Source organism: Callionymus lyra, chromosome 1, assembly GCF_982586985.1.
Source record: "Callionymus lyra chromosome 1, fCalLyr1.hap1.1, whole genome shotgun sequence".
In the NCBI taxonomy this organism is placed as follows: Eukaryota; Metazoa; Chordata; class Actinopteri; order Syngnathiformes; family Callionymidae; genus Callionymus; species Callionymus lyra.
The window spans coordinates 37,128,437-37,140,996 of record NC_141818.1 but is presented as its reverse complement, the minus strand read 5'-3'; the positions used below and the strand labels follow the sequence as shown (position 1 = coordinate 37,140,996).

Genomic DNA, 12,560 nt, shown 5'->3' with positions numbered 1-12,560 from the left:
AGGCTCCGATCTGGGGCCCCTCGCCTGGAACTCCGTCGCTAAGAGGCAGCTCTTCTTGCAGAAGGTCAAGCTGGGCCCCGGCCCCAGGAGCTTCGGGAGAAGTCTCCGGGCGTCGGACAAGGAAGCGGCTCCCGGTGCCGGGACGGGACCTCCGGGGCCGGGGAGGCCCAGGCAGAGCCAGCGTCCAGATGTGTCCACATCTGTGAAGGAGGAGAGTGGGTCCTGTTCTTCTGCGCTGAAGCCCGGTCCATGTGTGGGTGAGTCTACACACCGTGTTAGTGTTGACAACACAACAACTGTCATCATGAATGTGAGTGTGTGTGTGTGTGTGTGTGTCTGCACACCTTCGCACAATGATCTTGTTTACGATGCCGGCCACATGTCAACACGGTGCTAACCCTGCACTTACACACACTCACAGGATTGATGTCATCTTGTTTTGTTACACAATATTTTCAGCAACACTAATGAAACACAGACTCTGAGGCTCAACTTCTCTCTGGCTTAATAAAGTGTGTGTGTTTTGAGTGTGTGTATGTGTTTGTATGTATGTTTTTTTTTACGTGTGTATTTACAGGTCGTGTGTTTGTGACTTTACATGCATGTATGTGTTATACAGTAACTATGTGTGTTTGGGTTTGTGTTTATGTACAATGTGTGGGTTTCTGCTGGTGTGTATGTACAGTATGCCTTTTTCTGGTGTGTATTAATGTGTGTGTATGTAAAGTGTTTGTGTTTATATGTGTTTGTGTGTGTATGTACAGTGTGTGTGTTTCTGTTTATATGTGTTTGTGTGTGTGTATGTACAGTGTGTGTGTTTCTGTTTGTGTGTGTATTTACAATGTATGTGTTTCTGTTTATATGTATGTCTGTGTGTGTGTGTGTGTGTTTCTGTTTGTATGTATGTTTGTGTTGATGTGTGTATGTACTGTGTGTTATTGTTTGTATGTTTGTGTTGATGTGTGTATGCACTGTGTGTTTATGTTTATATGTATGTGTGTGTTATTGTGTGTATGTACAGAGTGTGTTTCTGTGTATATGTTTGTGTGTGTATGCCCAGTGTGTGTGTGTTTCTGTTTATATCTTTGTGTGTATGTACAGTGTGTTTGTATCTTTTTGTATGTATGTTTGTGTTAATGTTTGTGTATGTACAGGCTGTGTGTATCTGTTTGTGTTAATGTGTATGTACAGTGTGCGTGTTTCTGTTTGTATGCATGATTGTGTTAATGTATGTATGAACAGTGTGTATGTTTCTGTTTATATGTTTATGTGTGTGTATATACAATGTGTACTTAGGTTTGGGTTTATGCACTGTGTTTTTATATGTTTTTGTATGTCTATTGGTGTTTATATGTGTGTATCTACAGTGTGTGTGTTATTGTTTATATGTATGTTTGTGTTTATGTGTGTATGTAAAGTGTATGTGTGTTTATGTGCTTATTTGTGTGTGTGCATGTTTATGTGCTTGTGCAGTTAATTTGTTGTTGTGTGTGTACATGTTTATGTGTGTGTGCAGTTGGTGAATCTTTCACTTTAGGAAACATGTTTCATGCCATTCACAGTTTGTTCCATTTCATCACTGCTGTTCCACGTCCGTGTACATTAGCATGTAGCATGTTGCTACATCTGTATTCTGACACCTGCCTGCCGCGACCAGCGAGTCAAATGTCATTGAATCCACATTCCTGTCACTTCTTGAAGCCCGTGTGCGCATGCGTGTGCGAAGGAGTTTGTGTGATGATGGTACAATGATGGATTCATTGTAAAGGCCACAGTTTGATGGACAAAGGTTCATCTGTGCTCTCTGCTGATGCAGCGGAACAAGAAACATGAGATGTTCATCAATGACTTCTTCGTTCTGATGAATAGACGGTTGTGCTTCAGCCTCCTTCTTCTTCTACGACGATGAAGTGCAGATTATTAGAGTCTAAAAAAGTCGAACTCTTATAATTAAGGGTATCATCAGGAGGCCAGGAATTGGTGCCAAGGCTGTGTTTTTTTTAAAATAATTGGCACGATTAAATTGTTTCCTATTACATGAAAACAAAGTTGATACCCACCTTTCACTACCAAACATAATACACTGTTTTTATAAATATTCCTTAAATTAACTTGGATTAAATTAAATTAGCTTATTCTGCAGATAACATGTTTGAACGGATCATTTAAACCACAAATAAAATACGAGAGAGTAAATAACTTTCAGAATTAACCCTGTGGAACCAAAATTAGAGGGAAAATGAGATTTAGTGTCATCCTTCCTCAGATATTGACCTGACCTCGGTTAACATCACCTCTTATCTCTCATCTATAGTTTGAAATGGTTGCTCTAAGCCTCACATTATACAGCCAAGAGTGCCATCTAGTGGATTCTGACGTTGACGTCAATGCTTCGTGATGCGTCACCAGTGCATCACCACCTGATGCGAGCGAACATCATTTTAAAAAACGACGTCCTCCTCACTCTCTTTCAGGCGTCCCGAAACCTTCTCCGGCGACCATGGCCGTTCTCAATCTCACGCTCCCGAAAGCCTCGGCCAATCAGCAGCGGGCCGCCTTTGGAGGTGATTCTCAACTTCCTCCTGCTCCTTTATCTAAACTTCCTGTCAAGGGACTTTCCACTGGTGCTGGACCTGAGATCACCACCAGCAAAGGTGAGGTCGACACTTTACGCAGCTGCATTGTGGGAAATAAAAATGTGTCATCTTAAGGGTCATGAACCAGGAAGAATAGTGACTTAATAGTTTTAGATTCTTGATCATGCAGAGGGAATAAACCCCAACATGAGAATTTAAAGTGAATGTCATAGTGAAAGACGATGATGTTACATCACAAATGTTGCTTTTATTTTTCACTGTATATCTGACTCGAGCTTCACTCAGAGACTTCCTCTCTCACACTGATACTGTGCACGAACATGCCAGACTCTACCCACCCTGACCTGTAAGTGGGACCGAATGTTTTCACAGCAGCTTCCTGTGTGGAGGTCAAGGGCCACATCTGGTCAGGTTCAACGCAGCTGTCAGTGAGTGACGGCCACAAAGATAGATGAAGGGGATACTTTTGCTCTGTAGTCACAGGCAGAGACCAAACATGTGTTTAGCAAACATTTCCTCCAACAACAATCCAAGCACACAGACTCTCAGAGATGAAATGTGATACAAGAAAATGTTTTTCTTTTGTTTGGTATTTCTAGACAGTCCAGGGCAATATGAAATACTTGTAATTCTTGAGCAGAAGATCCAAATTGTTTAAAAGGAGCTCATTCCAACATCTGTTTGTTTTTGTGCTTTTACAGTTCTGTCTTTTTTTTCCCACTTACGGCATAAGATGGTGAAAAAAAGTGTATTAAAGTTGTACTTTTTCTTTACATACGGATACCATTTAAAGTATACGATACTAAGTGTACATTAAAAGTGAAACTTAAGTTCAACTCTATTTGGAATATATTGGAGTTTGCTTAGTCATGTTTTATGTATTATAAAACAAAAAAAACTAACATTTTTTTAGTGTGTGTGCTCAGTAAATTGTACCTCAATACCATCAAACCAAATTTCTTTTTTAAAATGTCCCTCCAAAACAAAAACACAAGTTTATTCTGCAGGTATAACATATTTGATGTTTTAAGATTTCATTGTTTTTAAGGCTTTTGAAGATCTCCTTGTATTTGTTTATAGGTATTTATGCTTCATATCATGTTCTTTATTCAGGAGCTCCGGGATCAGGATCAAAGATGAACGAGCGAGGGAGCAAGAGCACCTTCCCAGCAGGAGGACACAAGGCTGGCTTGTCCACCAGTGACCCCAGTGACACGGTCGCTGCTAATGCGTCTCTCAAACCTCCTGCAATGAGAATAAGAGCACAATCACTGCAAGCCAGAACCATGACGACAGGTGTGTGTGTGTGTGTGTGTGTGTGTGTGTGGGGATGTGGGGATGTGTGTGTGTGTGTGTGTGTGTGTGTGTGTGTGTGTGTGTGTGTGTGTGTGTGTGTGTGTGTGTGTGTGTGTGTGTGTGTGTGTGTGTGTGTGTGTGTGTGTGTGTGTGTGTGTGTGTGTGTGTGCATGTGTGCGTGTCTGTGTACGTGCTCTTGAAGCTTCATGAAGGGTAATTTTCAAAGCCCACAAGATAATATTTTGCTTCAAGGGACTATTTCAATCAAACGTTTAATTGTTTAAAAGCCTACAGACCTGTCAACTGAGCTCTTCAAATAATAATGGGTTCATGAAACTTCATTAGCCCATCACTACCGTATTTTCCAGACTATAAGGCGCTCTTAAAAACAACACATTAAAAAAACAAAACAATAGTGCGCCATAAAGTATTTTGCATTGTTGGTTGTTGGTTGTACGACTGATGAGCAATGAGCAAAATAAATCTGTCAAAATGTTTTCCGTATGACTTTTGTCTACTACAAAGCCACACACAGGCCTTGTAAAATGACTACCTGAAGCTCCATAGTATTAATCCACAGCGCTCCAATGTATTACTCTATGAGGCTCAGTAGTATTACCCTGCAATGCTCGGTAGTATCACTCCGTGAGGCTTAGTAGTATGACTCCGCAAGGGTCAGTAATAAAACTCCACAAGGCTCAGTGATATTACTCTACAAGGGACGGAAGTATTACTGCACGAGGCTCTGTTGTATTACTCGTAACAGTCAGTAGTATTACTCTGCGAGGCTCAGTAGTATTACTCTGTGAGGCTCAGTAGTATTACTCTGCGAGGCTCTGTAGCGTTACTCTGCAAGGCTCAGTAGTAGTACTCTGTGCGGCTCAGTAATATTTCTCTGCGGGGCTCAGTAATATTACTCTGCGAGGCTCAGAAGTATTACTCTGCGAGGCTCAGTAGTGTTACTCTGCGGGGCTCAGTAGTATCACTCTGCGAGGCTCTGTAGCGTTACTCTGCGAGGCTCAGTAGTATTACTCTGCGAGGCTCTGTAGCGTTACTCTGCGAGGCTCAGTAGTATTACTCTATGCGGCTCAGTAATATTTCTCTGCGAGGCTCAGTAATATTACTCTGCAAGGCTCAGTAGTATTAGTCTGCGAGGCTCAGTAGTGTTACTCTGCGGGGCTCAGTAGTATTACTCTGCGAGGCTCTGTAGCGTTACTTTGTGAGGCTCAGTAGTATTACTCTGCGAGGCTCTGTAGCGTTACTCTGCGAGCTCAGTAGTATTACTCTGCAAGACTCAGTAGTATTACTCTGGGAGGCTCAGTAGTATTACTCTGCGAGGCTCAGTAGTGTTACTTTGCGGGGCTCAGTAGTGTTACTCTGCGGGGCTCAGTAGTATTACTCTGCGAGGCTCAGTAATATTACTCTGCGAGGCTCAGTAATATTACTCTGCGAGGCTCAGTAGTATTACTCTGCTAGGCTCAGTAGTATTACTCTGCGCAGCTCAGTAATATTTCTCTGCGAGGCTCAGTAATATTACTCTGCGAGGCTCAGTAGTATTACTCTGCGAGGCTCAGTAGTGTTACTTTGCGGGGCTCAGTAGTGTTAATCTGCGGGGCTCAGTAGTATTACTCTGCAAGGCTCTGTAGTGTTACTCTGCGAGGCTCAGTAGTATTACTCTGCTAGGCTCAGTAGTATTACTCTGCGCAGCTCAGTAATATTTCTCTGCGAGGCTCAGTAATATTACTCTGCGAGGCTCAGTAGTGTTACTCTGCGAGGCTCAGTAGTGTTACTTTGCGGGGCTCAGTAGTGTTACTCTGCGGGGCTCAGTAGTATTACTCTGCAAGGCTCTGTAGTGTTACTCTGCGAGGCTCAGTAGCATTACTCTGCGCGGCTCAGTAATATTTATCTGCGAGGCTCAGTAATATTACTCTGCGAGGCTCAGTAGCATTACTATGCGAGGCTCAGTAGTGTTACTCTGCGGGGCTCAGTAGTATTACTCTGCGAGGCTCTGTAGCGTTACTCTGCGAGGCTCAGTAGTATTACTCTGTGCGGCTCAGTAATATTTCTCTGCGAGGCTCAGTAATATTACTCTGCGAGGCTCAGTAGTATTACTCTGCGAGGCTCAGTAGTGTTACTCTGCGGGGCTCAGTAGCATTACTCTGCGAGGCTCTGTAGCGTTACTCTGCGAGGCTCAGTAGTATTACTCTGCAAGGCTCAGTAGTATTACTCTGGGAGGCTCAGTAGTATTACTCTGCGAGGCTCTGTAGTGTTACTCTGCGAGGCTCAGTAGCGTTACTCTGCGCGGCTCAGTAATATTTCTCTGCGAGGCTCAGTAATATTACTCTGCGAGGCTCAGTAGTATTACTCTGCGAGGCTCAGTAGTGTTACTCTGCGGGGCTCAGTAGTATTACTCTGCGAGGCTCTGTAGCGTTACTCTGCGAGGCTCAGTAGTATTACTCTGCAAGGCTCAGTAGTATTACTCTGGGAGGCTCAGTAGTATTACTCTGCGAGGCTCAGTAGTATTACTCTGCGAGGCTCAGTAGTGTTACTTTGCGGGGCTCAGTAGTGTTACTCTGCGGGGCTCAGTAGTATTACTCTGCGAGGCTCAGTAATATTACTCTGCGAGGCTCAGTAGTATTACTCTGCGCGGCTCAGTAATATTTATCTGCGAGGCTCAGTAATATTACTCTGCGGGGCTCAGTAGTATTACTCTGCGAGGCTCAGTAGTGTTACTCTGCGGGGCTCAGTAGTATTACTCTGCGAGGCTCAGTAGTATTACTCTGCGAGGCTCAGTAGTGTTACTTTGCGGGGCTCAGTAGTGTTAATCTGCGGGGCTCAGTAGTATTACTTTGCAAGTCTCTGTAGTGTTACTCTGCGAGGCTCAGTAGTATTACTCTGCTAGGCTCAGTAGTATTACTCTGCGCAGCTCAGTAATATTTCTCTGCGAGGCTCAGTAATATTACTCTGCGAGGCTCAGTAGTATTACTCTGCGAGGCTCAGTAGTGTTACTTTGCGGGGCTCAGTAGTGTTACTCTGCGGGGCTCAGTAGTATTACTCTGCAAGGCTCTGTAGTGTTACTCTGCGAGGCTCAGTAGCATTACTCTGCGCGGCTCAGTAATATTTATCTGCGAGGCTCAGTAATATTACTCTGCGAGGCTCAGTAGCATTACTATGCGAGGCTCAGTAGTGTTACTCTGCGGGGCTCAGTAGTATTACTCTGCGAGGCTCTGTAGCGTTACTCTGCGAGGCTCAGTAGTATTACTCTGTGCGGCTCAGTAATATTTCTCTGCGAGGCTCAGTAATATTACTCTGCGAGGCTCAGTAGTATTACTCTGCGAGGCTCAGTAGTGTTACTCTGCGGGGCTCAGTAGCATTACTCTGCGAGACTCTGTAGCGTTACTCTGCGAGGCTCAGTAGTATTACTCTGCAAGGCTCAGTAGTATTACTCTGGGAGGCTCAGTAGTATTACTCTGCGAGGCTCTGTAGTGTTACTCTGGGAGGCTCAGTAGCGTTAATCTGCGCGGCTCAGTAATATTTCTCTGCGAGGCTCAGTAATATTACTCTGCGAGGCTCAGTAGTATTACTCTGCGAGGCTCAGTAGTGTTACTCTGCGGGGCTCAGTAGTATTACTCTGCGAGGCTCTGTAGCGTTACTCTGCGAGGCTCAGTAGTATTACTCTGCAAGGCTCAGTAGTATTACTCTGGGAGGCTCAGTAGTATTACTCTGCGAGGCTCAGTAGTATTACTCTGCGAGGCTCAGTAGTGTTACTTTGCGGGGCTCAGTAGTGTTACTCTGCGGGGCTCAGTAGTATTACTCTGCGAGGCTCAGTAATATTACTCTGCAAGGCTCAGTAATATTACTCTGCGAGGCTCAGTAGTATTACTCTGCGCGGCTCAGTAATATTTATCTGCGAGGCTCAGTAATATTACTCTGCGGGGCTCAGTAGTATTACTCTGCGAGGCTCAGTAGTGTTACTCTGCGGGGCTCAGTAGTATTACTCTGCGAGGCTCAGTAGTGTTACTCTGCGGGGCTCAGTAGTATTACTCTGCAAGGCTCAGTAATATTGCTCTGCGAGGCTCAGTAATATTGCTCTGCAAGGCTCAGTAATATTGCTCTGCGAGGCTCAGTAGTGTTACTCTGCGAGGCTCAGTAGAGGCAATGTCGTGACGCTTCAAAGTCAGGAGTAATACTAGTACTAGCCAAGGCTATCAGTCATGCAGTTGAACTAAACCTTTTAACCTGGTGAACCTTAAGTTTCAAGACACTGGAGAAAGTGCTTAAATCTTTTCCAATGTTGTGTGCAGGTCTGAAGAGTCCTTCTATCATCAACCATAACGTCAAGCTAGCATCCGTCCATCCTGCAGCTGCCAAGATCCCTCCCACTGCGACACCCAAGACCTCGCCTCTGCAGAGAAGTGGCTCGGCACGACTCAGTCGCACGAGCAGCACAGGTGAGTCACCTGAGAGACGAACACGTCGTGTTCGAGTAACATGAAGCATCCAGAATGTGTGGAAGGCATGTTGTCCGGTAGAAGACGGTTCTGAGATAAGCTACCGTGGATCATCTCTTTGAGGCTCTCGTTCATCTAAGTTGTTAGTAATGATAGTTTATCTTGGCTACAGCGCTCTGCGCATGTGTGCCATCTAGTGGTGAAATACAGACGCACGAGTCCAAAATATGTATTGTGGTCAGTATAACTTATGATTGGATGGAAGAGTTCAGATTCATAAAATAGAGTTAATGTAATACATATATATATTTATATTTATATATATATATTTATATTTATATATATATATATATATATATATATATATATATATACAATATATATACTTCTATGGTGTGTACAAACAAAAATAGTCCATGAACTTAAAAAAGCTATAAGAAATAAAGGCCCTGGGACTATTTCCTAATGCATTCCTCACTACAATTTTTTTGCAACCATTTCTCTGGACTTTCCAAAAGTGTCTCATGAAGCAGCTCATGTCGTGCATGAAGAGCGAGGCAGAGAAAAGTGTGTGAGTAGGAGAGATTATTCAAATCCAGCCCCTCCCCCTCTCCTTCGCCGCAGCATCCCTGGTTGTGTGTGTGTCTACATGTGTGTGTGTGTGTGTGTGTGTGTGTGTGTGTCTCCGGTCTTTTCACATCACAGTAAAAGCGAGGGAGTGTTCAAACAGCCATCTTTGTTGTGTCACTATTTCTGCGACTGGACTCAGAATCAAGCTATCTTTGCTCCATGTTCCTTATCTTCATCCATCTTGTGCCGTCGGAGGATCTACTGGACCGCGTTTGTTTTGGCGCCATTTTCACCCCAGAACTCTCTTTAGACATGAAGCTCTCTTTGGTTTGAGTCGGTCGATGTTTCTATCAGACTGTGTCTTCAAAGCCTCGGAGGAGATCAGATCCAAAGAAACTTGACCAGAGGAGCGACACCGGTGTCACTGGAAAGGACCCCTCTGGACACAAAAAAAAGACTAAAATGTTATGGTCGCCCAGACGATCTCTGTCCGACTTCCACGTGAAGCTGACGGCCAAAGGACTTTTCCGGAACCTTCAGCTTTTGTCAGGATGCCGGAAAAACACAGTGATCTTCCGCTCAGGTCTGAGTCTTGTTTGCTATTCAACGTTGACTCCATGGTGTCCATCAGTGCTTGTGTTTCCGCCACAAACTAGTCTTTCTCCCGCCGGGTCTTGCTCCCCATCCCCCCTTCCTACATGTTCCCCATCATCCCACGCCCATCGTCGACCCGTTTATCACGATATTCCCTCGCAGGGACGAGACTTTCCTTCACGGGTGGTTGAGTACTTGAGAGATCAACCAACCTGGAGGGGCAGTAAACGTGTGAAATACTCGAGTAGCAACCGAAATACTAGAAATGCGCTGTGAATCGAAAAGATTACGCTGCTCAGATCACATGGTGTCACCTGGAGTGATGATTGGGTGGCTGGAAACATGCAGGAAGTTCCTCGGCTGATGCAGGAACTCTGGCTAATGTTAAAAATCAAGTTCCACGGCTGACTCTCAGGTAGCATTGCAAGAAGTAGGTCAGTCTTCAGGAGGGTCTTAAGCTATTGGAAAGTCAATATGGTGGATGCTTTACGCAGAATTGTGATCAAATGTGGAGGTTATTAGACGGATATGTTCATTTTTAAACCCCCCCGGGGAATAAACAAAATCGACAAAATAGGGACTGTTTCACTATTCAACTACATGTTGAGGCCTTATATATATATATTTTGTATATATATATATTTGTTCAGGCTTTTCCTTGATTTTCTGGAACTCCTGTTGTGTTATCTGTTTTATCTTGACCTTTAAAGTATATACTTTATTGAATATTGTTTTGATTGTTTAGGCGCTTTGTGACCCTGGTCTGGAAAAGTAACTTACTTACTTACTTTTATTGCATCCTTGCACTTTCTACAAACCTTTCTCCAACTGCCTCTATTAAAAACATAAAAAGAATCCCAATAAAATATTTTACAGCTCCTCTGATCGCGCTGCCTCCCCACCCTCGTCTGCGACGTCATTTTTTAAAATAAACCGAATAGGAGATTCATTTATCACAAAGTGGTTAAGTTCATGGTTTTCGCTGGTTATTGAGGGTTTCAAGGGTGGAAGAGTGTTTTAGGTTAAGGGGGTAAAGGGGAAAAGAGAGGAAGTGGTGGTTGTCGTGGAACATTGGAGACAAGAACAGCGTGTCTACGTTTTGCTACAGTTGGCAAATCAAGTACTACAGACCTTGTAGGACTGCTGTACATGGATGTCGAATACATTCCATTTTACTCCTACTTACTCTTGGTGAGCTTTCCCTTCATGAAAATCCGAATGATTGGGTAAAACATCGCAACTTGAGGTTTGTTACTGCAGATGCCGCTCGAAAAAAAATAGTACTGAACTACTGATGAAGCTTCATAATGCCTTGTCGTTATTTTCAGAGCCCACTAGATGGCGCTCTCTGCTGTGTAATATTAAGCAACAACTAACGTGGAAACCCAACTCTCTTGACTGCCATGTTTCAAATGTTGAAGTCCCTCATCATGACCATGTTTTAAAGTTATTACTTTATAAAGTTCTCCCCCTATCAGAAATCTCAGGGAACGAGAGGTCCCTTGGAGGTGGAGACTTCTGAGATTAATGACGCGTGGTGACAAACTTCGATGTTTTCGATCACAGCAGAGTGGCCGTGGTTATGGTAAACAAGATGTAATCTCTAGGAATAGTTTTAAGTGGGCGGAGCTTAAGCTAATTTTCTAATGTAAATAGTTAAATGAAAAGACACATACTGATGATACACTAGAGGTCCACGATCTATTTAAAAGACACTTAAATCAACATGTTAGTTTCTTTGTCGCGTTCATACGTCAGGTTTGAACTCAGATTATCTCCCTGCACACAAAATGGCCTCCACACGTCACTGTCCCACATCCTCTCCGTACATCTCCGTCGACTCCGATCAAGCTCCTGGTTTCCCTGCGTCGACGTCGACATCGCTGCTTCTGCCGAAATGAATCCGATCCGCACGTGTCTAGCGAGCCACGTGTGTCCGCAGCCCACAGACCCACTTCCCCACGGCCGCCCTCACATGTAGGTTAGAGGCGGCTTTAGCCTGAACCGTGAGGCGGTGGACTGACCCAAACACTCAGGATCCAGCTGGAGATAATCACCAGAGATGTTCTCTGTGCATCTTCTTCCACACATCTGGTGCCAGTTTAGATTTTTTTTTTTTATTTCACTCCGAGCAGTCCAGTTGGTTCTGTGATGAGCTCCTGTGGTTTTTTTAAATCACGATCCTTCTCAGCTTCACTTCAGGTTTTTGGAAACTTCCACGAGTTTCTCCTCGGTTTTGCTTCGTGATGACTCACATCTGGAGGTTTAACATATTGATTAAATATAGATAGAAATGAAGAGGTCAAGCTCACGTCTTGATTATAACATCCACTTGTCGAGACTTTGTTTCTTTTTGATGTGCGATAAATGGAATTAACCTGAGGGTCAAAGATCAGTGTGGAGGAAAAAAACATTAGAATGAATTTAAAAAAAAAACATAAGCATTTGTTAAATATTTAGTATGTCTATCGCCCTCAAACCTCTCTTTGTTATATTACACTTTAAATGAGTGAAAAAGTATTTAGAAATAGTGTCAAAAGAGGGTCAACAGATGAAGCGGTTGACTAGATCGCCCCCTACTGGAGATGTAATGTATAGCTATCGAGAACATATGGGACTTGGTTGGAGGGTACCTTTTATTTTCAGTGGTTTATTTTTAACTCAAATTCCAATGATTGCAAAAAAATAAATTTGAAAAATAAAATGAATTTGAAGATAGTCAGGATCAATAAAATACATTTTTCAATCAAATTTTTAAATGAAAGCTTTATTTTTTACTAAATGAAGAGAAGAGAAAAAACACAGCGCTCAAATATTTTAAAAAGTACTTGAGATTATTTAGATTATTCCTACATAACATTCATGGTAGTTGTTTCACGTCTGATGCTTTTCGACGTCTCAATGCTGCTCATCTTTTTAAAGACTGGAGTGAGTCACGGGGTTGGTTGCTAGGTTACCAGATAGTCCAGTTGGTGTTTGACACCCACTTGTGAAGAGTTTGTTGCATGCTTGTTTCCATGGCAACGTGTCACTGCTGAAAGAAAAAAGATTG

The 12,560-nt window shown here is 43.4% G+C and overlaps 1 protein-coding gene across 3 annotated transcripts in view; it reads left to right on the top strand.

Annotated features, from left to right (window-relative positions):
* The window catches only part of LOC148089363 (uncharacterized), a 31,120-nt gene that overhangs the window by 6,008 nt on the left and 12,552 nt on the right, over positions 1 to 12,560 (top strand). For all 3 annotated transcript variants that reach the window (XM_087806147.1, XM_087806131.1, XM_087806139.1), the window contains 4 exons: positions 62 to 257; positions 2,475 to 2,654; positions 3,711 to 3,893; positions 8,198 to 8,344. In XM_087806147.1, coding sequence (XP_087662273.1) covers positions 62 to 257; positions 2,475 to 2,654; positions 3,711 to 3,893; positions 8,198 to 8,344 — 706 coding nt within the window. The remainder of the gene's footprint in view (positions 1 to 61; positions 258 to 2,474; positions 2,655 to 3,710; positions 3,894 to 8,197; positions 8,345 to 12,560) is intronic.